This window comes from Cyclopterus lumpus, chromosome 5 (genome assembly GCF_009769545.1).
Source record: "Cyclopterus lumpus isolate fCycLum1 chromosome 5, fCycLum1.pri, whole genome shotgun sequence".
In the NCBI taxonomy this organism is placed as follows: domain Eukaryota; kingdom Metazoa; phylum Chordata; class Actinopteri; order Perciformes; family Cyclopteridae; genus Cyclopterus; species Cyclopterus lumpus.
In genome coordinates, this window is record NC_046970.1 from 5690463 (window position 1) to 5713040 (window position 22578).

General features: G+C 48.7%; 2 protein-coding genes across 2 annotated transcripts in view; both read right to left on the reverse strand.

Moving 5' to 3' along the window:
• Positions 1-1252: 1252 nt before the first annotated feature.
• On the reverse strand, positions 1253-4035 carry LOC117730637 (uncharacterized protein C2orf16-like). The gene has a single exon (XM_034532478.1). It carries the CDS (start codon positions 3285-3287, stop codon positions 2019-2021), a length of 1269 nt encoding a protein of 422 aa, XP_034388369.1. The 5' UTR covers positions 3288-4035; the 3' UTR covers positions 1253-2018.
• A 274-nt stretch (positions 4036-4309) lies between these two features.
• The window catches only part of LOC117730638 (membrane-associated guanylate kinase, WW and PDZ domain-containing protein 1-like), a 107634-nt gene continuing 89365 nt past the window's right edge, over positions 4310-22578 (reverse strand). The window contains 17 exon segments of the mRNA XM_034532479.1: positions 4310-6113; positions 6116-6139; positions 8160-8303; positions 9190-9277; positions 9414-9505; positions 12041-12210; positions 12213-12242; positions 13269-13281; positions 13997-14034; positions 14037-14075; positions 14126-14197; positions 14200-14349; positions 15311-15503; positions 15914-16005; positions 19282-19528; positions 21286-21330; positions 21783-21814. Coding sequence (XP_034388370.1) covers positions 5949-6113; positions 6116-6139; positions 8160-8303; positions 9190-9277; positions 9414-9505; positions 12041-12210; positions 12213-12242; positions 13269-13281; positions 13997-14034; positions 14037-14075; positions 14126-14197; positions 14200-14349; positions 15311-15503; positions 15914-16005; positions 19282-19528; positions 21286-21330; positions 21783-21814 — 1634 coding nt within the window. The 3' untranslated portion in view covers positions 4310-5948.

Here is a 22578-nt window from a genome sequence, read left to right on the forward strand (position 1 = left end):
TGAGCCACTCAAACTCCTCCACCACGTTAAGGTGGCGATTCATAGGAGGAGCCTTCTGCAACTTGAATTTTGTAATCAATTATCCAAATGAGTGGCCATGCCCGGGTCCTGCTGGAATGCAGGAAGCCAAATGCATAAATGTAGTTGTGTGAAAACACTTTCCGATCATTGCATCAAAAGGAGTGAAATGCATGGAGGCCCCACTGAATTGCAGAGAAACTGGGCCAAAAGAAAAGCTCTGCTATGTTACCGTTTGATCACGATGCTTCATCTCTGCCTTGCTTCCATTTCCTCTTATGAGCTGCACAGATTGTGTCCATGGGGTAATCTCGAATGCATACTTTGGAACATATGGCATTAAGTACCTCGGCATGTGCTGTAGCAACTGGAAGAAACTTCCTATGATTAAAGCTCAGAAATGTGTTCCGCAGTGCTCTGCATGTTAAAGCAGACACATTGAGGGCAACATTGAGGGAGGGCGGAAGGTTAACGTGACCTTAACGGTCACGCGTGCCATCTTAAATTTAAATGGCGGCATCTCAAAACTGAATGGAGCAGTTGCAAACACACGCTGCGCGTCCTCTGTCTCTACGTCTCAGCATCAAGCGACGGCCGGACGACACCTTTCATTTCTCTGCAGCATGTAAATCCCTGCCGGCGTCCACAGGTCACCAGGAGTGACCACTCTGTTCTCTGCTGTTTTTCTCTCATCTCCCCCCAGAGACTCCCCCCCCCCCCCCAAACATCACCAACGTACCGCTGTCACCGTCCTGAAATAGGGACGCAGCTTCTCCGCTGTCTGTTCTCCATCAAATGAAACATCTTTCAGCAAAGAGAGCGGATGCAGGAAGAGGAGGAAGGAGTGTTGAGGACAACGGAGAAATAGGGCAGAGAAAAAGGAACAAATCAAAAGTAAGCAGTGAGGAGAAACATTTTTGTTCAAGACTGGTCTATCCAGGCTTTGATGTTGTGAAGGGTTGGGAGCTCCGTGCTTTACTTTTCTTCAAAGACTTTATTTCCACACGCGCACACTTTTGGGAGGCCTCAGATAACAATGTCAGCCTCTTTTGTTTGCCCAAATGATGAGAGCTCAGTCAGTACTCTACAGACTACCACCCAATATCCGCTTTGCTATAAGAATCACACTCCCGTGTTTATTTCCCCCCCGCTTGGAACCATAATGACGTGAATCAAAATGGTTCTAATGTCTGTGAAGCAAAAAAAAGAAAAAGAAAAAGCACAAACTTGTTCATTCGTTGAATATATTATTTTATTTTAACATCATCATCATCATCATAGTTTAACTTTTAATTTTCCCTTCATTCATTTAAAATGATCACCTCTGAATGTACACATACTGCAAACTGTCAAAAATATACAAACAAATGCAGGCTTGTGCTATAGTCTGGTCAAATGTCTAAAAAACAGTGGCACTGGAGGGGGGAGAGAGAGAAAGAAAGAAAGAAAGAAAGAAAGAAAGAAAAAGAGAGAGAGAGAGAGAGAGAGAGAGAGAGACATTGAAACCGGTAAAGACATGCACAGCATCATTGTGAACACCGGTTACATGATCCAGGTGCGTGGTACTTCCATGGGATCCTCGTGGAAAAGTACATACATTTCATCATCTGACAGTGCGGCACAAAACGCCCGTCACTTATCAAATCAAAAACAAAATGTTGCTCGTTAATGGAACTGTTAGGCACATCATTGTTTTTTTATGGTTTTACATTTTCTGGAAAAGTCTGAGTTACTGGAAATGTCGAATGCTTAACCAAAAACAAGAAGAAAAAAAGGGGAAAAAACATACAAAATAAAAAAGAAACAGTTTTCAAAAGTCATTTTGGATTCACTGTCTTGTTAGTAACTCAACATTGTTACATAAAGTGTGTGCGTGTGTGTGTGTGTGTGTCTATGTGTGTGTATTCATAATTGGTGCATTTCTGTAGAACCAAGTGGTGATGTGAATGAGTACTTGAGGTGTTTGTGGGTGGTGGTTTGATTGGCTGACAGGCGTCCATTCAGATGCTCAGGTCTTTGGGGCTATCCTTGTAGGTCTTCTTGGGCTCCGGCAGTGCGGATGGACGACTGCTGCTGGTCTGGAGCGTGCTGTAGTACTCCCTCACCTTGGCCGCTACAAAAGTGTCATCGTCCTCTTCGTCCTCCGAGTAGTCCCCCCTGGAGCTCCCGATCGGGGAGATGTCTCGTCCCAGGCTGCGGGCTCGGTACTGCGGCGCGGGAGACCTCTCTCGGCTGGCGAAGCGACCGTTCCTCTCCGTCCTCTCGGGCGAGCGCCCCCTCAGCAGCGAGCTGTACTTCTGGAAGGCGGAATCAGAGTCGGGGGTGCGCACTCTGGGCAAGGTAACGTCTTTGAAGGCGTCCCTCTGGCCGCGGGAGGCCAGGTCCCTCAGCAGGCTGTCCCCCTTGTAGGCTCTCTCCATGGAGGAGGCGCTCATCAGCAGACTGTCCTCCGCGTACAGGCGCTCATCCCTGCGCAGCGGCGGTAGCGTGTCCTCCCTGTTCAGGCGGTCCAGGGCAGGGAGCTCACGGAGGACGTTGTCCTCCAGAGACGAGCTGCGTTCAGGAGTCCTGGGGGGCATCTCCCCGTTGGGCTTCTCGTTGCTGCGGCCCTGTCTCTCTGGGGAGGCGAGGCCGCGGTAGGGGTCTGAGGAATGGGCGTGGCGTCTGGTCGGGGAGTGGTGCCGAGAGCGGTGGGGGGACCGGTGGCGGCGCGGCGAGCGGTAGGGAGAGCGGTGGCGTTGAGGAGAGGAGCGGCGGGCGCGGCGTTTGTCGGGGGAGCGGCCGTGGCGGCGTGCGCCGTGGCGGCCGTCCAGGGTGTTTTCTGCACTGCGCGTCCGGCCGTGCACCTTGTCGGGTGAGCGGTGGCGGCTGCGGTGGTGCCCGCTGGAGTGCTGGCGCCGGCCTTCGCCTCTTTTGTCATCCTTCTTCTTCTTCTCCGTGGACTTCTTCCCCTTGTGTTTTCCCTTGCTGGTTTTCTTGTTGGGGGAGCGGTGGCGGTGGTTGGAATGGTGGTGCTTGCTGGCCGGCTCCTTCTTGCTCCGGGATGATTGTTGGGGTTCTAGTGGGTTGCTTGACTCCGATGGCGCGTTGGTTGGGGGCAGCAGGGTGCTCACTTCCGCAGCGTTTTGTAACCCTGAGGCTGGGTCTGCGGCGCTGCTGACGTTGGGACTGCCGTCTGTAACACAAGTGCGACATACAGACGAGGGCACGGGGATCAAACATGCATCGAGACTCGCAAAGAAAAACCGACCTGCCTTCACATCAACCATGCCGAATCACCCAGACGAGAAGGCGGGGGACATTTCCAATGGAAGCCATTCTGATGTTAACGCCAGCAAAGATGGCTAGTTGTTAAGACGGCACAGCGACAGCCAATGGTCAAAACATTAGTGTGCGTTACACGTGACAATAAAAAGGCAGTGACAGAGAGGCAGCCAGTGCTTGGAGAGACCGGTTGACCACAACAAACCTGTTCCCAGGGGTCACCGGGGGTCACCGCGGCTCGATCGGAGGCCGGTCACAGTCCCCGTCAACGTGCTGCGTGTTGATGAAGCTGCTTGATTGCACTGATTATTAGCCATGCTCTTTCATGCGCTGCCAGGATGCCGGAGACACTTTGTAAAGGTTTTAAAGCCACTTAAAATGATGAGATCCCACAAATGATTGCTGTGCTGCAGTAACGGCGTGTGCACTTAAGGGGGCATTTTACTAAGGCAAGCAGAATTAAAAGTTCAGCAACATTTTTACCTTCACTTTATGCGCGGTTAGTCTCACTAAATCATCTACGCATGCAGCCACCGCAGATTCTTAAACTTTAGAGGTATCCTCCCCATTTGTACTTGTACATTCTACATTTATCTGCAGGAATACAACTAGAACTGGTACTAGCAATAACAAAGAGGAACTACTTTGATGGCCTAAAGTAGGGTAAATAGAAAGAAGTAAGTAACACCCTTGGACGTGTCCGCCCAGAAGTTAAATGCAACCGGTGCTGACATTTGCATAACATATCCATAACAGCGGCTACGGCAGCGGCGGCACTGGCAATGGATTTTGGAGGGATGGATTTGTATGAATGGAGTAGAGCATTGGCACATGTGAGCTGAGGCCACACCACACAGAGATCAGGATGGCGAAAGAGCGAGACGGAGAGAAAGAAAGTGAGGGAGAGCCAGACGACATGGGAGGACAGTTACAAACCGTGGTCTGATTTTGGAGGACAGAGGCCTCCCCCACCTTGTCATTTCTCATACATGCAGTGAGATGGGGAACGACCATCCCTGAAGGAAGACAAGAGCCCAGTGCAATACGGGAGGAAAGAAAGAGAAGAGCACAGGGTTTAGATCGCTCGCAACCAACTTGAAGGAAGAAAAGGAGAATTATTGTGTGGATTTTTCAATGAAAAAAAAGTGTTTATTTGATCATTGAGTCATTCAGAATAAAGAGACAGTCCAGGAAATTGCCCAAACCCTTCAGTGGAACCCCTCAGTTACAGAGAAAAGTCCTAGAACCAAGCGCGCGCGCACACACACACACACACACACACACACACACACACACACACACACACACACACTCTGACATAGTAACCCACACACACCTAAACATGTGGACAAAGAAGCAGCAGAAACCCAGAAACCAAAACCATAAAGACAGTGAGACTCACAGCCACAACAACAGCGTATGAAGCAGTTCCTTTCACATTGCTGACAGAAATCAAAAAGAAATACTGGCAAGACTGTCAAATGCTGAACTAAAAAGTACAAACAATGATCCAAAATATACAAGTTCACATGATGTCATATCGGTGCAGGTTAAGACGGCACATTCTTAGCGCAAATAAAATGACATTGACAAACTTTGCAAGACTCCACTGAAAAAAAGGAAAACATTTAAGATGACTCGTGACTATCAATCAAAACTGGTCAGTACGGAAAAAAAAAAAGAAGAAAAAAAAAAAAGGTTCCATAAATATTATGGAAAATAGACAATAGAAGGAAAACAAAAAAAATTCAATTTACACTTTTGACAAGTTCATGCAGCAATAGACTTTTATCCATTAATATGTGGCTTTGATCATGGCTCTGTACACAGAACAAAAATACTTGTAAAAATGCCTCTATTCTTTTCATCACTGTACAAAACGTCTCTAGAATTGGAGCGAGTCTTTTAGTCTCTGAATGGGGATGGGCGGCGTTCCTATCATCACAGCTTTTCAATGACATTAACAGTGTGGGTGCAAATAAAATCCATGGATTAGTGAGTAATGTCAAGCACAGTATCGTGAGATGTTCCTCTAACAAAAAAAAGAGCATCAGATTGCCTTTTCTTTTCAATACAGTTCTCACCTTACAACCCTCAAGAGTTCAGTAGCTTACATTCACCTTCAATAAATATCATAAATACGTTTGTGTCGCGTCCTAACCAAAAGCTGCGAGAGGTCCCATTTTATCACGGGATGCAAAGAATCAAGTTTTCCTTCTCCTCTTAACGCCAAATACGTGTTTGATGAGGATGTGGAGCCCTCTTACTCACGAGGAACACGGACGTCTTACTACTCTGGTCACTCAAACTTTGTAAACAGCTTCTGCTTTCATGGAGCTGGAATCAGACCACCGCCTTCCTGTAAAGTCCCAGCAGAGTGCTTTTGCTCAGTGGCCAGAAGGTGAAAAGTGACAGCGGGGATGACATGGACAATGAGAGCAGGTGACAGCAGGAGGGGGAGCAACCTGCTCCACCACCCCCCCCCCCCCTCCCCGAAAAAAAAAATCCCAAAGCCCAGTAGTGACCTCCACCAGAAAGAGACCCAAGACCAACCAACCCCTTCCCCCTCCCTGGTGGGTTTGTCCCAGGGAAGGGTGAAGGGTCCTGGGAGGGTAATATAGTTCTTTCCCCTTCGACCCACCACCGTCCACTGGGTGTCCCCTGGCTCAGGGCGTGAAGATGGGGGAGAAGGGAATGTTTTCGTAGATTGACCCACCATATTCCGGCACAGAGCCATCACCCCTCTTGAGCACCAGATGGACGCGCCGGCCTCCACTCTTGATGAGCTCGATGGCTCGCGCGTGCTTCATGCCCTTGGTGCCTCTCGCCGTTTGATCTCCAAGATTTCGTCGCCGACCTACGGAGGAGAAAGAGGACCGCGGAGGGGAAGGGAGATAAGGAGGAAGCAAAAGGTGGGAGGCAGAGAGTCGCGATGAAATGACAGGGGAAGAGGAAGTAAATCAGAGGGGTGAAGGAGAGACAGCCAGAGGAAGGAGAGGAGACAACAGAGCGAGGCAGAGTGCAGGAACAAGTGACAGTGGGGGAGAAAGTACACAAGAGGGAAGATGACAGGCACGAAGGTTCACAGGGACACGATGGCAGCAGAAGGGAAGGAAAGGGGGGACAGAAAGAGGAGAAGTTACATGTCAAGTCCTTCTTTAAAGGCAAATCGCATTAAAAGTTAAAAAAAGCAAACGTTTTCTAAATCTACAGTTTCCAGAGATGGAAAATTGTGTCGAAAAAAAAAAAGCAGCAACTGTGACGCTGAGAGAGGAAAACGCAGGGAGAGAGAGCGAGAGAAGCTTCCGGTTTCTTTGCCTCCACGCCTCAAGTTATCCGACAGCGCCTGTCTGCGCCGGGGGAATTCCTCTCTGGCAGAATATGGATCTCTCCCCGACACCTCTCTCCCATCACAAGAGCTGCTCCTATTAATATCGCTGCTAATAAGGTGCACAAGCACACATGTGTATAATGTGCACACCCCCACACACTTCCTCAGTGTAGCATTTTAACAAAGAACCAAAAAGTCACTTGAAGCTCACATGGCAACAGTAACCGTGTCATACATCGCATGCGAGCCTCCGTGTTCTATTCCATCAAGCAGCCCGAGGGAAGCGCTGCGGACGTCGAGCGGTTCGTCAAAGTAAAGGTTAAGTGTTACATTTTCGTGATGGCTTCTGCAGCATGTATGAATGCCACTTCACCAGCTAATAGACAAACACTAATCAATTAAAATGTATTTATTCTGTTCGCAGGTATGCTCCATGACTATCGTTTGGATATTGCATTCACACAATGAACCTCTTGTGTGCTGAAGCCTGGAGGCGGCCTTGTTTGCATTCAGTGGAGCAGAACTTGCAGTAATTGGTGGAGGGGGGGGGGGGGGGGGGGGGGGGGGTGTTACATTATGCACAGGCAAATATATTGATAGATAATATTATTCTGATGGCTGTAAAGTCTACGAGACAGTATCATCAGACCCCTTGGTAGACAACAGTCAACTGGCTTAGTCTGCACCTGAGAGTAGGACGTTATCCTCCCAGAATCAGTACAGGAAGTGAATCCCTTTGGAGACGAGTTGTTGTGCTGGAAGAGTACAAATGTGCAGCACTGTCCAAACCGCATATTTCCAGCTTTGGTGGGTTTTTTTCCAGACAAACCGAAGGATTAAGTGTTCCTTTATGTGGTGGGAACATTCTCAAACTTCTTGAGTTAAATAAACCTTTTAGAAACCCACTGGATTATCTGAAATGCACTGTTGCAAAGCTGGAAACAAGGACGTTTCTGAGAGACACATGCAAATGTCTCCAGAAACAGTCCAAATGGGCCCCAAGGGATCTTTTGGGTGGACGCAAAGAAAGCAACTTAATATTGCTATAATGTAATTCATTGTTTCTCACCTAAATTATGACTATTGCTATCACAGTTGCATATAACCTTCATTCGAAGTAAGTCCCATTGATCAAGGAACACCAGAAGACATAGAAAAATATATTAGAATTCAATACAATATTTAAGCAGCCAATTTGTCTACAAGAGACTCATAAAAAAATCAATATGCCGGAGGCTGAGAGCCTGACTTTTACTCTCTTGCATGGGTCGAGCTCGAAAAAAAAGGCTGGAGAAGCTATAAGCTGTACAACTCCCACGACTCAACAGCTTCTTTCATTAGACTTTCAAAACGCCACAGCCCTGGAAAATAACCCTGATGACGTCATCATTTGTAATATTAGAAAACTCCTTGAGAGGCACAGTGGACTTTATGCAACCGTTTTCAGGGTATGGGTATTACTTCCTGGCACTAAACGAGGCCTTCTATTTGGAAACACTAGACGACGCTCTGTTGTGTGAGTGCTCTTAGTGCACATCGGCCGTACCCTCATCTTCCCGTTGCGGACAGCTGCTCCTTCCTCAGCTAGCCGCAGCACGTACAGGTCCATGTTGTATTCTCTGCCCCCCCGCAGGCTGAAGCCAAAGCCTTTGTTGTCTCGGTCCAGGTCTACGGAGTAAAACTCAGAATCCTGATGGAAAAAGACCACACAGACACACACACACACGCACACGCACACATGGAAAGAGAGGGAGGGAGAAATACACATTTTGCATCAAGGTTAGTGATCCAGATTGTAAGTGTGTGTGTGTGTCTGTGTGTTTGTGTGAGTTTGTCTGTGTGTGTCCTCTGAAGTAGAGTCCTATTTTGAGAGCATGGGACAAATGCCACCTTCAGGAAAGTCATACCTATCTGAAAGGTGTGCCAGGCTGTGTGTGTGTGTGTGTATGTGTGTGTGCGTGTGTCTGAGAGAGAGCAGACCTTCCTCTGTATATGTTTGTGTGTCTCTGTTGTCAAAGTGATTTTAAGGAATAGTGTACATGCATATGCTCAGGTGGTGTAAGGATGCTGAATTATTGATGCGTTGGGCTCTGGGTGGACAAAAGAGAGAGGGCACAGATAGAGAGGGGGGGGGTGAGTAGTAGTGAGCGAGGGGGGCCGGCCACCACAAGGACAGGCAGGCAGCTCCCGTCTTCACGCTCTCCTAATCTCCTTTGCGGCGGGATCAATGCTATCTGAGCGAGCCATCTCCACAGCGCCAGATTCATTTAGCGAAGAACACAGTGGGCTGAGGGGCCACTTTGAAAGCAAACCGGCTTTTTCCTTAATGCAGAACGTCCGATAACGCAAAAAGGATTAGTAAATAAATAACAAATGCACTTTGCTTGTCCTTGGGAAGAGTGGTGGCTACAGTACATCGGTGGATGCATGACGGGACGGAGGAGGAACGGGTGCTCCAACAGCTGGATGGATGGAGGAAAAGGCATTCGTGGGGAGGGGAGATTACCGGGTGTTTGATGGGAGACATGAACTGGACGCGTGTGTGAATTAAGGATGACTGGAGTGTCCTTCCTTACCTGAGTGGAGACTTGTGTCGGGGGTTGAGGAGGAGGCCCTGGCGGTGCTTTGAATTCAAACGATTCCTGTTTTGGTTTGGTGTTGTTCCTGCGGCAGAAAGATAAAGCAGTGAGTGTCGGAACAAAAAAATGATTGAATGCGTACTTTCATCTGCATATTTTTGACACTTTCCACTGCCTTTCCATTTGATTTTTTTACAGGACTTGCCCAGCGTGCCCCTTACCTGGCCTCGGGTGCAGCCAGCTGCTGAGATGTGTGAGTGGTCGTTATTGTGGCGATCTTCTCCGCATTGGTCAACAAAGACGCATTTGATGACTCTGAGGAAAGCGAGAGGAAAGGCCAGTTATTGCTTTTCACGTCAAACAATGAGAGACATTTTTCACACAGTCCAAGAACCTTTCTTCCTCATGCACACGTACAAAAAAAAACCTTGAAACACAGAGGACATTTTACAGACTTTTGCTTTTTTTCCATACCGAGTCTGATTTAATACATCATCATTTTAACATAAAAATAATCATTCAGCAGCCGTCGGCTCCAAACATTTGCTGACCTACGCGGCGCACCACCAACTCAACCAACTGTACAGCGGTTTACATCTGTGCTACCCACCACTTCGTGTTGGTGCTTGTAAAATTGCATTTCTTTAGACGCGTGTGGACTGAAACGCAGCTGCCCGTGAGCTGTTGAACAGTCATTGTGCAGACTTGCGGCCTCGAGGAAGATAACAGCTCTTTTATCTTAACCCTGCTTCAATCATGTTGTGTCATCACTGAGCAGAGCCAACTTTCATTACATCACTCTTGCTGCATAAAGGAACCCATCTTCCCCCATCAACTCGATCTTTTTTGGCTAATTACAAGAATCCTTTATTTGATTTCAGCTCTCCACTCAAGTCCTCGAATCGTCATTCTTCTCACGGTCAGTTCCCCTTTAATCTATTCATCTCCTCCACCAGTCCCTTAGAGCCTGTTGGCTTAACTATTCAATTGCCCGTTGACCAAAAGGTTCAAGGTCAACCAGTCAAGCTGCAGCGTGGGCGGGGTTCACTCGGAGTACCATAGCCTGTATACATATGGACGTAGTCTCCGTGGGGGGGGGGGGGCCCTCCAACCGTCTCCATCGTGGCAGTGAGGTGGATCTGCCAGCCACCTTGTACGACGCCCACCTGTCACTCAACGCGGCTGTAAAGTTTAACATGGCGTTCTCTGGGGACTTTTTTTTTAGCACTTGGGGCGTTCCAGCACCAGATGTTGCTACTCGGGGAAGTCCGCGAGCGTTTGATGAATGTTTGTGCTCGTTGTTCCTCAGCATGCGGTCCCGTCCTGCATCCGTCGGGTTTTCTGGCATCAACCGCAAACTGTTACGATCTCAAGCGTTTTCTGTTTTTCACTTTCACCGACTGAAATGTGTCCCCGTGAACACTATTCGCCCCTCCGTCTGCTCATTTGCACTCCTTCCATTCTGCCGCCTCTCTCCATTCATCTCTCCTCCAACTGTTGTCTGCCTGGAAATTAATCAAATAAGCTCCATTTCTCCCCATCCTACCTCTCCGCCAGCGACCCTCCGCCTCACTTCTATAGACACATATACGGTGTTTATGTAATGTGTGTACGGCCCTGGCGATATGCCCCTCTTGCCCTGAATGGACAACGTTAGAAAGGAGAGCAGGTGCAAACACAGAGAGAAATTCGGGAGGGAGAAAGAGAAAGAGGAAGTGACATAATATACCTCAGCTTTTGCTAACAAAAACAACACAAAAAACAGCCACATCCTATCACCTGAGGCACGTCTGTCTCCCTCCTCAAACACAATATGAAGCAATGGGGTGTGCTTGGTCTGCACCTCGACTCTACGCCGCAGACATCAGCTTTGATGAAAGCACGAGCCGTCTGGGCATGCATTACCGTGCAACAGCAGGAGGACTTCCCGTTTTCATCACAGCATTGAGCATCAGTCGCAAACAAAACTCTGTTCCCACGCGAGGGAGAGGCGAGCTCGGTGGAAAAGAGCTGAACCCGACTTCACCTTGGAAGAACCTCTTGTATTTATTCATGTCAGAAAGTTTAGACAGGATTGATCCACGCAGCAGGCGCACTCAGTCGTCTGTGAACAGACGCAACTAGCCGCAATCTTCCCCCGTCACCCCGTCTCCGTGTCAGACGGCTTCTTGTTTGTTTGACGCATGCACCTAAACACAAACCAGAACTTTTCGATAAAGCATATCCAGTTATTTCTCTCCGACGCCATCGCGCTTGCTCTCTGCGTCTTCTTGGCAGAGCAATTTTGGCTCACTGTTCTCATCAGCGCTTCACGGGAAGAAAAAAAACAAAACCCCACATCCACGAGAAGTGAGCCGGAAAGCAACGAGTGCCGGACAAATAGCTCCAATTTCTACCAGTGAGCACGTTGACAGGAAGTATCGCCTTCCTCTCACACACACACACACTTAATTAAACAGCATTTGTGAAGCATGCCAGGGTGATCCGTCAGCACAAAGTAGAGAGAGCTCTCACCGGCACGGCACAACATGTGCACAAATGTTTCCTTAAAATCACTTTGGCAGAGGACACACAAACATATACAGTGGAAAGTCAGCCACACACACACACACACACACACATACCTCCCTGCTTGGACAACCTTCAAGAACAAGCTCTTGTAAATAGCATATAAATGTTTGGCTGAAGGCAACCGACTCAATGTGCCGGTTGGCAATATCCCACACTATTGCAAGGACCCCGAAGGCACCTTTTAGGACCCTGAGGTAGCAAGATACCCACAACTCAGTTGTGAGGAAATGGTTTATTATTATAATACACTATCTTGTAAAGTGGAGTCTCTACTCACCGTCTCAGGAATGATGCGTAGTGTGACGGTGTTCCCGGCCTCCTTGATGAGGTTGACGATGTCAGAGTGCGACTTGTTGGTGATGGAGACCCCGTTCACAGCCAGGATGCGGTCACCGACCTTCAGCTTCCCGCAGCGGTCCGCTGGGCTGCCCTCAATGATGCGCCCTATTTGTGGGGCATGGCCACACATGCATTGCCAGCTATGGTCACCATTGACACGTTGTGATGCGCGATTCAGTGCGTATATGTGCGTGTGTGTTTGGGGTGGTGTTGTATTGCGTTTGGAGAGAGAAGGGAAAGGAATGGGAAAGGGGGAAAGGAGTAGAAAGAGAGGATCAGAAGGTTACGGGTTAATTCATAGGCAGCCAACAGCCAGCCAAGCCGCCAGTCACAGAGAAGCTGATCAGAGAAACGACGCCAGCGTTGGCAAAGAAGGGCAAATATGTGCTCTGCAAAGAAATGAGAGCATCTGTCATACTGTAGTTCTCAGGCTGTGATCCTTCTTTTTCAAATTAAATCATTGGAAAAATTAATTTTCCAACGGGTTCGTCCTCCACCCACTAAGTCTCATATCGCGTCGAGCTGCTCCAGCGCCAACTTTCTAAAATGGATGTCATTATTGTGTTTGCATGAGTCTCTTGGCAGCAGGAAGGTAACAATGGATGAACTGTGTCGAGTCGTCTGCATCCGCATTAACGTTGGAGACGTCAGAGCCGACGTCCTCACCAACTACCCCGAGGTCTCTCAGTTTCTCTTCCCTGACTCCCGCTGTCTGTCTGCAGTCTGACATTAGTCACCGCAGAGAAAAGGAGCGTGTGCGCACTCCTTCCTTTCACCAACTGCTCTTTCATTTTAATTTATCCTCCCTTCAACTGCTTCTCTCTCTCTCTCTCTTCTCTCTCTCTTATTCCACGTCAAACCTGTCCAACCCTCCCATGTCTCAAACTATTGAATGGAAAGTAGATGACGGAGGGACAGAGAAAAATACCCACAGTATGCGCGGACTGGTTTCATGTGGCCAATTGGTTTCCATTAGCGGTCAAGTCAAATAAAGCTTATCTGCAGGCCCATGCGTTCCACTCTGGCCTGCGAAAAGGGAGCTTTGGCACTTTGTAAGCCAACCTGGAAAGTTGAGCATTTTCACGCCTTAGCAGTCCACCCACACTGACAGAGATAAGAGCACAGAGAGAAGTGGAACGCCACAGTGGTTGTCGGCAGAAAGCCACGGAAAAGAGTGCCCTGCACAGAGAAGAGACTTCTAGTTTGTAAAGCAACGTTTTTCTACGCTGTGTGAGAGCAAACAGCACATACGGGAACATTGGAGTTTGACAACAATACAATGATTCCTCTATCAGCTAAATGGTGCAAAATAAAGTGTAGACAATGTGGTTTTGAGTCAGTGCATCCTCCTGATCTACGTTGTATTAAATAAATATTATTCACAGCTATCATTTTCCCCGATTTATCCTGCTCGCAGCACTTGTTCTTATTAAGTTGTCATTAGGCTTTTAGTGCCAACCTGCTCGGCAGAAGCCATTTAAGTCCAGCTGAATAATACAAATGCCTTATGCAAGTCCCACTTCACTTTAATCAATTATAAAAAGCCCTGTGCGAGTGTAACAGCAGCTGTAGCCGGAGAAAAGGTTTCAGTGTCTTGGCTTGACAGGCTCAGACGAAATGAGAAAGAAGAACCACTTCTTTGTATTGATCTGGTGGGACTGTAAATAGCCAGAATCGGTGCTGGTTGTCAGGCTATTTAGTGTCTTGGTGTTTTTTATGATGAGACAAAGGCAGCCATAAAGAAGATAGGAAGATAAAAGGCTCCAGGGATGAGCAGTGTGTTTCATGTTTTACTGAGTGGAACTGGTTTCTGCAATATTGTCGTGTGCATTCAACGGCTGTGTGTGTGTGTGTGTGTGTAACACTCCGACATATTTCTTACCGAAGGTAGTGCAGCCTCGGGCCGCGACACCGACGAGACGATGACGAAACGAATCCCTCGCTCTCGCCGCGGCGGATCTCTACGTCGTAGGCTGAAAGGCGGAGTTGGAGATGACGTTGGGGGGCTGAATGAGGAGGTGGCGGCGGACCGCTGAGGCCACCACGGCGTTGCCGCTGCCGCCCGCCCCTCCGCCCCCTCCCCCGCTGCCGATGCGGAGGTGGAGCCGCTGCCGGAGCTCACGGTATTGAGGGAGTTCTGGCTGCCCTGTGGGGTGCGCTTCCCCATCTCCTCCGTCAGGCTGGGCGCCTGGTTGCTGCTGTGGTGGGAGGACGCCGGCGATGGAGGCACATCTCCCTCTGCTTTAACTAGACACGGCAGAGAAGGAGCTGGTTAGACAGATGCAGAGCAGGCAGTGAAGGGGGAGAGGAAATGGTGTGGAGAACAAGATTTATGGCAGGAATAAAGAGGAACAACTTCAGGAAGATGAAGACGGCCGGACAGTGTTACACAAGAAGCTCAGGAGACGTTGGGACAGAAAGAGACCGCTGCATAATAAGATATAAGAAGACATTTAAATGTTACATCATCTGTACAAATCTGAAAAAGATTGTAAATAAACACAGGCCGCCAGTTTGTGCCGATATGATAAAGGACATCTTGGGGTAAAAGAGCCCCGCCGACAATCGCTCCCCTGATGCGTTTCGAAGAAAAGATGAACTAAAGACGCGGCCCGACTGGAGTATCTGGACATTTCATTTCCTGTACAGCTGCTTGCGGAAGGCGCCTCGTATTCCCGGCACTCTGAGGCCGACGAGGAGCAGCAATGCACTAATGTCTGTCCCCTGTCCTTGGGCCGAGAGGTGGACCACCCCTCTCCATCATATTTATGGGCCTTTCTTTATCACCACCAGGAGCCGGGAGGAGCTGAGCACAGCAGGGCGTGGGGACTGGCGTTCGCTCACCGAAGCGGCTACCAAGCGTTTCACACCCAGACTATTACAGAGGGAGGCAATCCTTGCACACAGCAAGCAGGTCCCAGGGCCCCATTAAGGAATCGGGATAACAAATAAATGGGACCCATGGCGATGTAGTGCTTTTCATGAGGATATACGATTGTGTTGGCAAAACGGATTCATTAAATTATAAAATATACTGCCGATATAATATGAAATTACTGAAAGCTCAAATATGTTAACAGCGACTATGAGGAAACACTGTGATTGGGTATCTGTCTGACATATTGACCTATATCTCCATCTTTAGATATATGGGAGGTGGTTGCCCATTGGCCCCGTCGGCAGGTCTCCGACCCCTCCCCCTTCTTACCGGCGTAGTTGGCTTTGCGGCGCACAGTGAGGTTGACGTGGCCCTGCTTGGCGGCCTGCTGCATCAGCTGCACCACCAGTTGGTGCGACTTGCCCACCACCGCCGTGCCGTCCACGCTGATCAGCTCGTCGCCGGAGCGCAGACGCCCGTCCTCGTCTGCGGCGCCGAACTTCACGATGTGGCCGATGTAGATCTGAAGATGGATGAGACGCGTGAGACACATCTAGATCTAGAGAAGCAAAGACTTCCAAAAGCACATCAAAGTAATTCAAACAACGCTTTAACAGAGTCACATTTTTTGCTTTATTTATTTATTAAGATATACTGTACGTACAAAATGTCCCAACTTTAACGTTGGCACGCAGTACTGGCAGGCTACAATTTAAAAGCACACTACTACTTCCCAGCTTCAAGGTAAAGCATTATTTCTTTCTTCTGGAGTGCAGGCCAATGAATAAGAAAGAAGAGGTCTGTGAGCAACGTGGATGCTTTTCTTTCCCCAGAAGCTGTGTAGTAGAATCAGACTAGTTCTGTGAATGTAGCGTCCATTTCCTCATGCAGGTGACTGAATCTGGTCAGCTGTAGTTTATACATCAGACTCACCGGCTCTCCGGGCTCATTCCCTCCGAGGATCCTGAAGCCGAACCCCGTGTCCTTCCTCCACAGGAAGATGTCCTGCTCTTGGAAGTCTGGAACTGGAAAAATCAACAGACCACCGTTAACATATCTGCATTACCACCAATGGACAGCACCAGTGCTGCACAAGAAGTTTTCAGTCCCAGCATGCAGTTCGCCATTTAGTATAACTGCAGCCAACATGGTATGAATGCACCCATTGTTTTTAGGGACTCAAACCACCCGTCGGCTTATATCAACATTCATCCTCCTGACTGTTCCAGGCTTTGTCACCAAGACAGCCCTTTGGGGAAAGAACAAACAACTGATCCGTCAAAAGATGAAAGAGGATCTATTTTGGGTAAAGAGCACAAGGTATAAAGCTTAAATAAAAAAGAAGCCAGACAGAATGCCAGAACAATTCATTCGTCGGTCCCATAATTAGAAACAATCGGGCTGAAGTTTCACTCGGGAGTCTGAAATAGCATTTATATTGTTTGAGCTTTTTACAGCATTTTCAGTGACGTGCCCACAGACTAGACATTACTATTCCACTGGACTACTACATTTCTCCAGTGATGTGTGGCATTTCTACTCTTGAACGTGTTGGGGAGCACAACCCACCAGACGGAGGAACTAACACACGCTGGAATACGATATTTATTATTGAGCAGAGTATGGTTAGTTCAGTCCAGCCCGGAGAAGTGTGTGTGTGTGTGTGTGTATATGTGTGTGTGTGTGTGTGTGTGTGTGTGTGTGTGTGTGTGTGTTAAGTCACTAGAAAGGCGCTGTGCTATAAAAAGAGGCGTTGCACTGCAGCGAATGACAGCTCGTGGTTCACGTAGCAGTGGAGGCGGGGGCAGCCTCTAGATGGGAGGGGGGCTGCTGGGAGCCAGCGGAGAGACGGAGTGAGCATGCATGCGCGCGCGGCCTCGTCTTGGCGCACACGCATGCTTCTTTGCTTTTCAGCGTGTGCACCCGTATGCATGTACGCGCATGCATTCGGATGACAAACACGTACATCTGAGCGAACTCCCCGGGAGGTTTCCTTTTTGCTCCAACGCGGGCCGCTGCCGCCAAGGCCGCCAAGGCCACTGAAGCCACGAAAGAGACGGCAGGGTGCCAGAAGGCATTAACAGCCTGCTCCCGATCTGCTCCTTCAGTCAACAGTTAAGATCCCCGCGGAATGCAGCGAGTCCTTCCGATCTATCACAATGCGACTGTGGCGGACCCGGGAGAGGAAGAGTAAGGAGGATAACTGTTGCGATCTGCACCGGGGGGCACGCGGCGGGGTCGACTGGGCAGTGGACCCCGCCGCAGTGAGGCAAAAATGGACGGCCCTGCAGCCGGTTCATTTACGCGAGCACGGCTGGTTCTAATAGTGAGGGAAGTTAAACTGGGAACATGCTAGAACCAGACGACAAATCAAAATGAAGGCCAATAAAGCGTGACAGTTCCCTATCCTTTCTGGATAGAACAGGTCTGTGCGAGTTTTCTCTGCGAATGGAAATGGTTCCCCACGTGGTGAGTTTAAAGACCTTGAACTCAGCAGAACTTTTCATTACAGCGAATGCTTGGTGGAGAAATGTCTCCGCCGTGGCCGAGGCCTGAGCCCTGTGGGGTCGCACACAGCAGGACTTTAGGATGAGAGCTCAATGGAGAGTGAGGAAGCGGAGGATTTACACCTGCTGGTGCAGGTCAGCTGTCCTCCCTGTCGTTCTCTCTGTGCCCCTCTCTTATTTTCTACACCTCAGAATCCCTTGATCTCGCAAAGCTCGACCTTTCTCTTTCGCTTCCCATGAGGTTTTTCTGTCGTTCTCTCCGCTATCCTTTGTCTCTTTGCGGTCCTCCCATTTAGAAAAACCCCCGTTGGGACATCGTCACCTCGGGGCAGGTTTGAAGACATAATCTCCCCCTTACTATTGGTTTCTTCCGCTCTCCGGGCACGACTCTTTATTTGCTTTTAAAATCAAACAGTGTTTTCCTCTCGGACGTTCCTGGCGGCTTGCCCACGCTCAGCAACTTCCCTCCACATTCTTCCTCTTCATCATAGGCATCTAAATAATGAAAATGTGCCTGAGAAAGTGAGAAGATGTACGCAGCCCTTTCAAACTCACGTTTGTTCTCTTCCTCAACGTTATTTTTCTCCCCCCCCCGGACAGTGGGGATGAGGTTTGTTCTTTTTAATTGGAGCTATCCCTTCACTTTGGCAAGGCGAGACACTCCACTGTTGCTGCTAATTATACGCCGGCGTGTCTCTGAAGGGAAGCCTAGAGTAAAAGTGTTTCAATGGTGGCAGTGTCGACAGTGGGACCTACAGTCGTAGCTTTCAAACGACTGGACTGAGAGCATGTGGAAGACGGAGGCTTCTGATGCTGCACGAAAAAAATCAATGCTAACGTCGTGGCTTTGAAGAACTGCTTGAAGAGGAATAACTCTACATTTTTTTGGGAAATTAATTTATTTCCTTTGTCCCTGCTGGAAGTTAGATGAGAAGATGGATATGGCTAAAGCGAAGATTTGACGCATTTCATGTGGATGTCCAATCAGTGAATGTGGTCTACTGAGGCAATACATTCCTCAGCGCATTGACAGAACGATGAGTCCACAGCTGCAGAGTCTGTTGTTCCAGCGTCGTCTGTCATTTGATGCATCTTATATAGTGTTTTGGCTGACTCGCATTTTCAGCCGTATTTATTTTCGAGAGCTGAAGAACTGCAGCTGAGAGTCTGAGGCCGCCGTAGAAAGAGGATATGGCCGACGAGAGTAAGACAACTCATCTTTATACAATACAGCACGCACTGAGGAATGTATTGCATTAATGGACTACATTTACTAATCAGCACTGACTGGACATCCACGTAAAGATGACAAGTTTCACCCCATAAAGATAGAACTTAGGATGATGGACTTAGCTTAGCAGCAAGGGGAAACGTCTATCATGGCTAAAACAAATCTGCTGACCAGCTTTACAAAACTACTTTGAACCAAGCCAAATTGGCCGTCTCCCTCTGCTTTCTGTGTGAGCTAAGCTGAGCGAATCGCCTGCTGACTCCAGCTTTACATTTAGCGCACAGATATGTGAGCAAAAGAGAGCATTTCCACTAATGCTGAACTAGTTTCTGATTTGTAATATGAATTGTATATTCTACGATGCTTTTTTCATCTTAAATTCCATGTGACTGTAGATGAATATGTGTGAATGTAATCCAGTTACTTACATGCTTACAAGACTTATCTCTCATCCCCAATCTTGCTCCAAAAGGCGCAGTACCATTTACAGACACCAGGGTTCTCCACTGAGCCAACAGCCCCATGCAGCCCCGATTCAACCGCCACCAAAAATATATACTTACGCCTACTTTCATACATGCTCCTGGACTGGGCCCAGATCTTAAAGGGGTCCGGTTTTCTTTGGATGGTGCCGTCTGCTGGGGAGTCCTGGGGAGGCAGGCCTGGCAGGGGCTGAGAGGGTGGCGGGGGAGCGATGCTCTCGCTGAGCGGCGGCGCCAGGGTAGGGTGCAAGGGCGAGTCTGTGTGGGTGCTCCGGTGGCTGGAAACGCTGTGCTGGGAGCTGTTCTGACTGTCCTTTCTCGACAATTGCTGTTGGAGAAGCAGATCAATATCATTTGACGATTGAAAGTCAGCGGCGTCGGTACACCCGTGAGCATGGAGGCTGAGCCGAGTGCTGGCGGACGGGTGGAGCCAAACACAACAAACACTTCTTGCATGATCGGCAGTGGAAAGACCAGAAGCTGTGGCTGATGGAAGAAGAATCAGTGGGATTAGGATTAGAACACGGAAGAATCTGGGACTGAAGATCAAAAAGATGAGGAGCAGAACCTCAGCGGAGCGTCAACCATTGTTACGTTGTTACCGGAATCAGCGCGACGAAGAAATCAACTTGTTTTATTCAGACAATTATTTTAGCTTACAAAAGGGAGGGGGAAAAAGACCTCAGTGGTTTCTCATGATTAAGTCATTCAGCTGTGGGAGAAACAAACGTAGCTCAACTTGCAAGGGTGCCTTGCCTATCTATTCCTTTTGTTTAACAGAGAGGAATGTATTAACAAGGAACTGCATCACTGCTGCATATGGAGAGATATTCGCAGTGAATAGAGCACTCCTGGGGTTTGAAACAGAGGGAGGATTTTACTGGCGAAGCCAGAAATGTAAAACTCCTCATAAATTGCCACCGGCCCCCCAATAACATGGGCACTTAAGCACCTGCTCGAGGATTTGAAGAGAGCGATGCTTAAGCGGGGTAAAGCACACACAATCCTGAGCTCAAGTACAAGTAAAAATGCTTTCCATGCCGCTCGTCACAGTGTCTTTCTTCACAGCCCCGTCTGCAGATTTTTCAAAAAAAAAAAACAAAAAAACAGCGAAGGGAAAGGGTTACAGGCGAGAGCACGAGAGAGAAAGGGAGATATTTTAAGACAATGACAGCAGTTCAGTCACATCACGTGACCTCCCGGTTCTTTGGATGCGGTGGACAAAAATACACCGGGAAGGGGCGGGGCCAAGCGGCTCATCTGCTCTCAGATATCAAAGTGCAGCCATGTCTTTAATAAATTCAGACTCATTACTCCCTGAATCAGCCTCCTCCACCTCTGCAATTCATGTTTATATTCATCACGCTTGTTAGTCATAAAAGAAGCTTGACGCTTTAGCAAATATTAGGTCAGAGCCTGTGAATCCAGCTGGAATGCTTACTCTACTCGTGTTATGAGCGTAGCCTCACTGGGCTGTGTAGTCAAGTCAAATCAATGGATTCACATAACTAGTCACAAACGCTTCGTTTGGTGCTAGAGTCAAAACCTCGGGACTGATTCTGTCCCCTGACATTTAATCGAACTAAACATTAGCCAATGGAGCGGCATTTCATTTTTGTGTATTTCACTCAGCTTGATGTACATAAAGTCCAAATCCTATTCCCCCACCAAATGAAAACTATTGTTTTTGATGGATCTATTAGATGTGTCCTTCTGCGGTGTCTTCTGTCCTCCTTCTGTGCTCTAGGACTCGTCTAATACGTTTGTTATTTCTGCTGCTCCAACAACTTATTAAGGAGACAGAAGATGGGGGAGGGGGAGGGGGGATCACAACAAACCCTTGCTGCCTCCTCAGACTCAGCTCGGTCCTGTTGTGCCACCAGCAGGCCACATTTAGGTCCTCTTTGGTGTGTTTTGTTACACATCGATAGCAAACATCATGCATTGACACCATCACCTCTATTGTCTGCTTTATGCCATCACCATTATCACCATTAACTCACATTTCATACCCAGCACCAACACCACCACACCTTGACCCCCTCCCAAAGAAAACTTTCTCCCCAGCTGAATGGCATCACATACCCTCCTAGTGTAATCTCTGTACGGTGGAGCCCGCTCATAATCATCCTGCAAAACAAAATTGACAAAGACACGTTCAGTCAGACAGTCCATGGGTTCCCTCCATTAATGCAGCAGATATCACGGGATGAGGCCGACTCTCAGCTGTGATGCCACATTCAACTCTCTCACACTGCAGGGCTTAGCACTCATCAGTGTGTTAGCAACACCGCTCACGCTGTGCATCAAAGCCCCTCGTTCCAGCCCCCGCCAGATGGGGGGAGAACTACAGGGATCCACCCCCGCAAAGCACAGCATCCCATCCATGTCTCCAAACAGACCCAAAACATCAGCACAAGTTACACCTTACAGGGGAGAGTAGGAGACGAGGGAGGAGAGGAGGTGAAAGTGAGGCAGAAATCCCCCTGACAGACACACACCATGTATATGGAGGACAGAAGAGTGGAGGAAGGATGTGAGAGGAGAAATGTAAAAGGGGGACAACAACAACATCTACTTACCAGTTTTGGGCTCTTCTTTGCAGGTGCCACCCCTGTGAAGCCAGACAGAAATGGGGAAAAAGAAGGGAAAAAAAGGTAAACGGTTACCGATGTAGTTTTAGTATATCGTCCATGTTCAGAAAAAAAAAAAAACTCAAGAAAAAGAATGCCAAGAAAAAAAAAAAGGAAGGAAAAAATAAATAAACAAACAGTTAATGCAGACTCCAAAACAATGCTCATTTAGCCCTCGTCTCCTTTCCTCTCTCTCCCTGCTCGGATCCTTTGCTCGCCGTTCCGCGGCTGGCGTTTAAGTGTGTGTGTGTGTGTGTGTGTGTGTGTGTGTGTGTGTGTGTGTGGGGGGGGGGGGGGGGGGGGGGGGGGCAGACAGCGCGATCTCTCTGCATCACTGCCGCGGCCAGTGCTCGGCTCGTGTGGTGCAGCAGAAGAGTGGGGGCGAGCCCCCCAGGGCGGAGAACCACGCGCTCGCTGGGAGCCCCGCTATCCGGAGCGCGCGTGTGAAAGTGATAGTTGAGCGGAGGAGAGGACCGAATCCTGGAGAGCAACTACGACGGAGGAGGGGGCAAAAAAGAGAGAGGAGAGGAGCCTCCCGGCCGTAGCATTACCCATGGAGAAGGAGTCCAAGATACTGAACATTAAATTATAGGCAACCGTCAGTTCCCCTCTTACTGAGACCATCTTCCTGCGTCCGCTGAGCGCCGCGCTCCGCTGTCGAAGGCTCCAGCATCTAGAGGCAGTAGCAGCGTCCTCCCCGTCGCTCCCTTCGCTGCTGCCTTTTCCTTTTTTTTTTTTTTAACCC

What these genes read in the sequence shown, in the direction of transcription:
- LOC117730637 (XM_034532478.1), bottom strand. Translation starts at nt 3,287, where the DNA reads ATGGTTGATGTGAAGGCAGGTCGGTTTTTCTTTGCGAGTCTCGATGCA.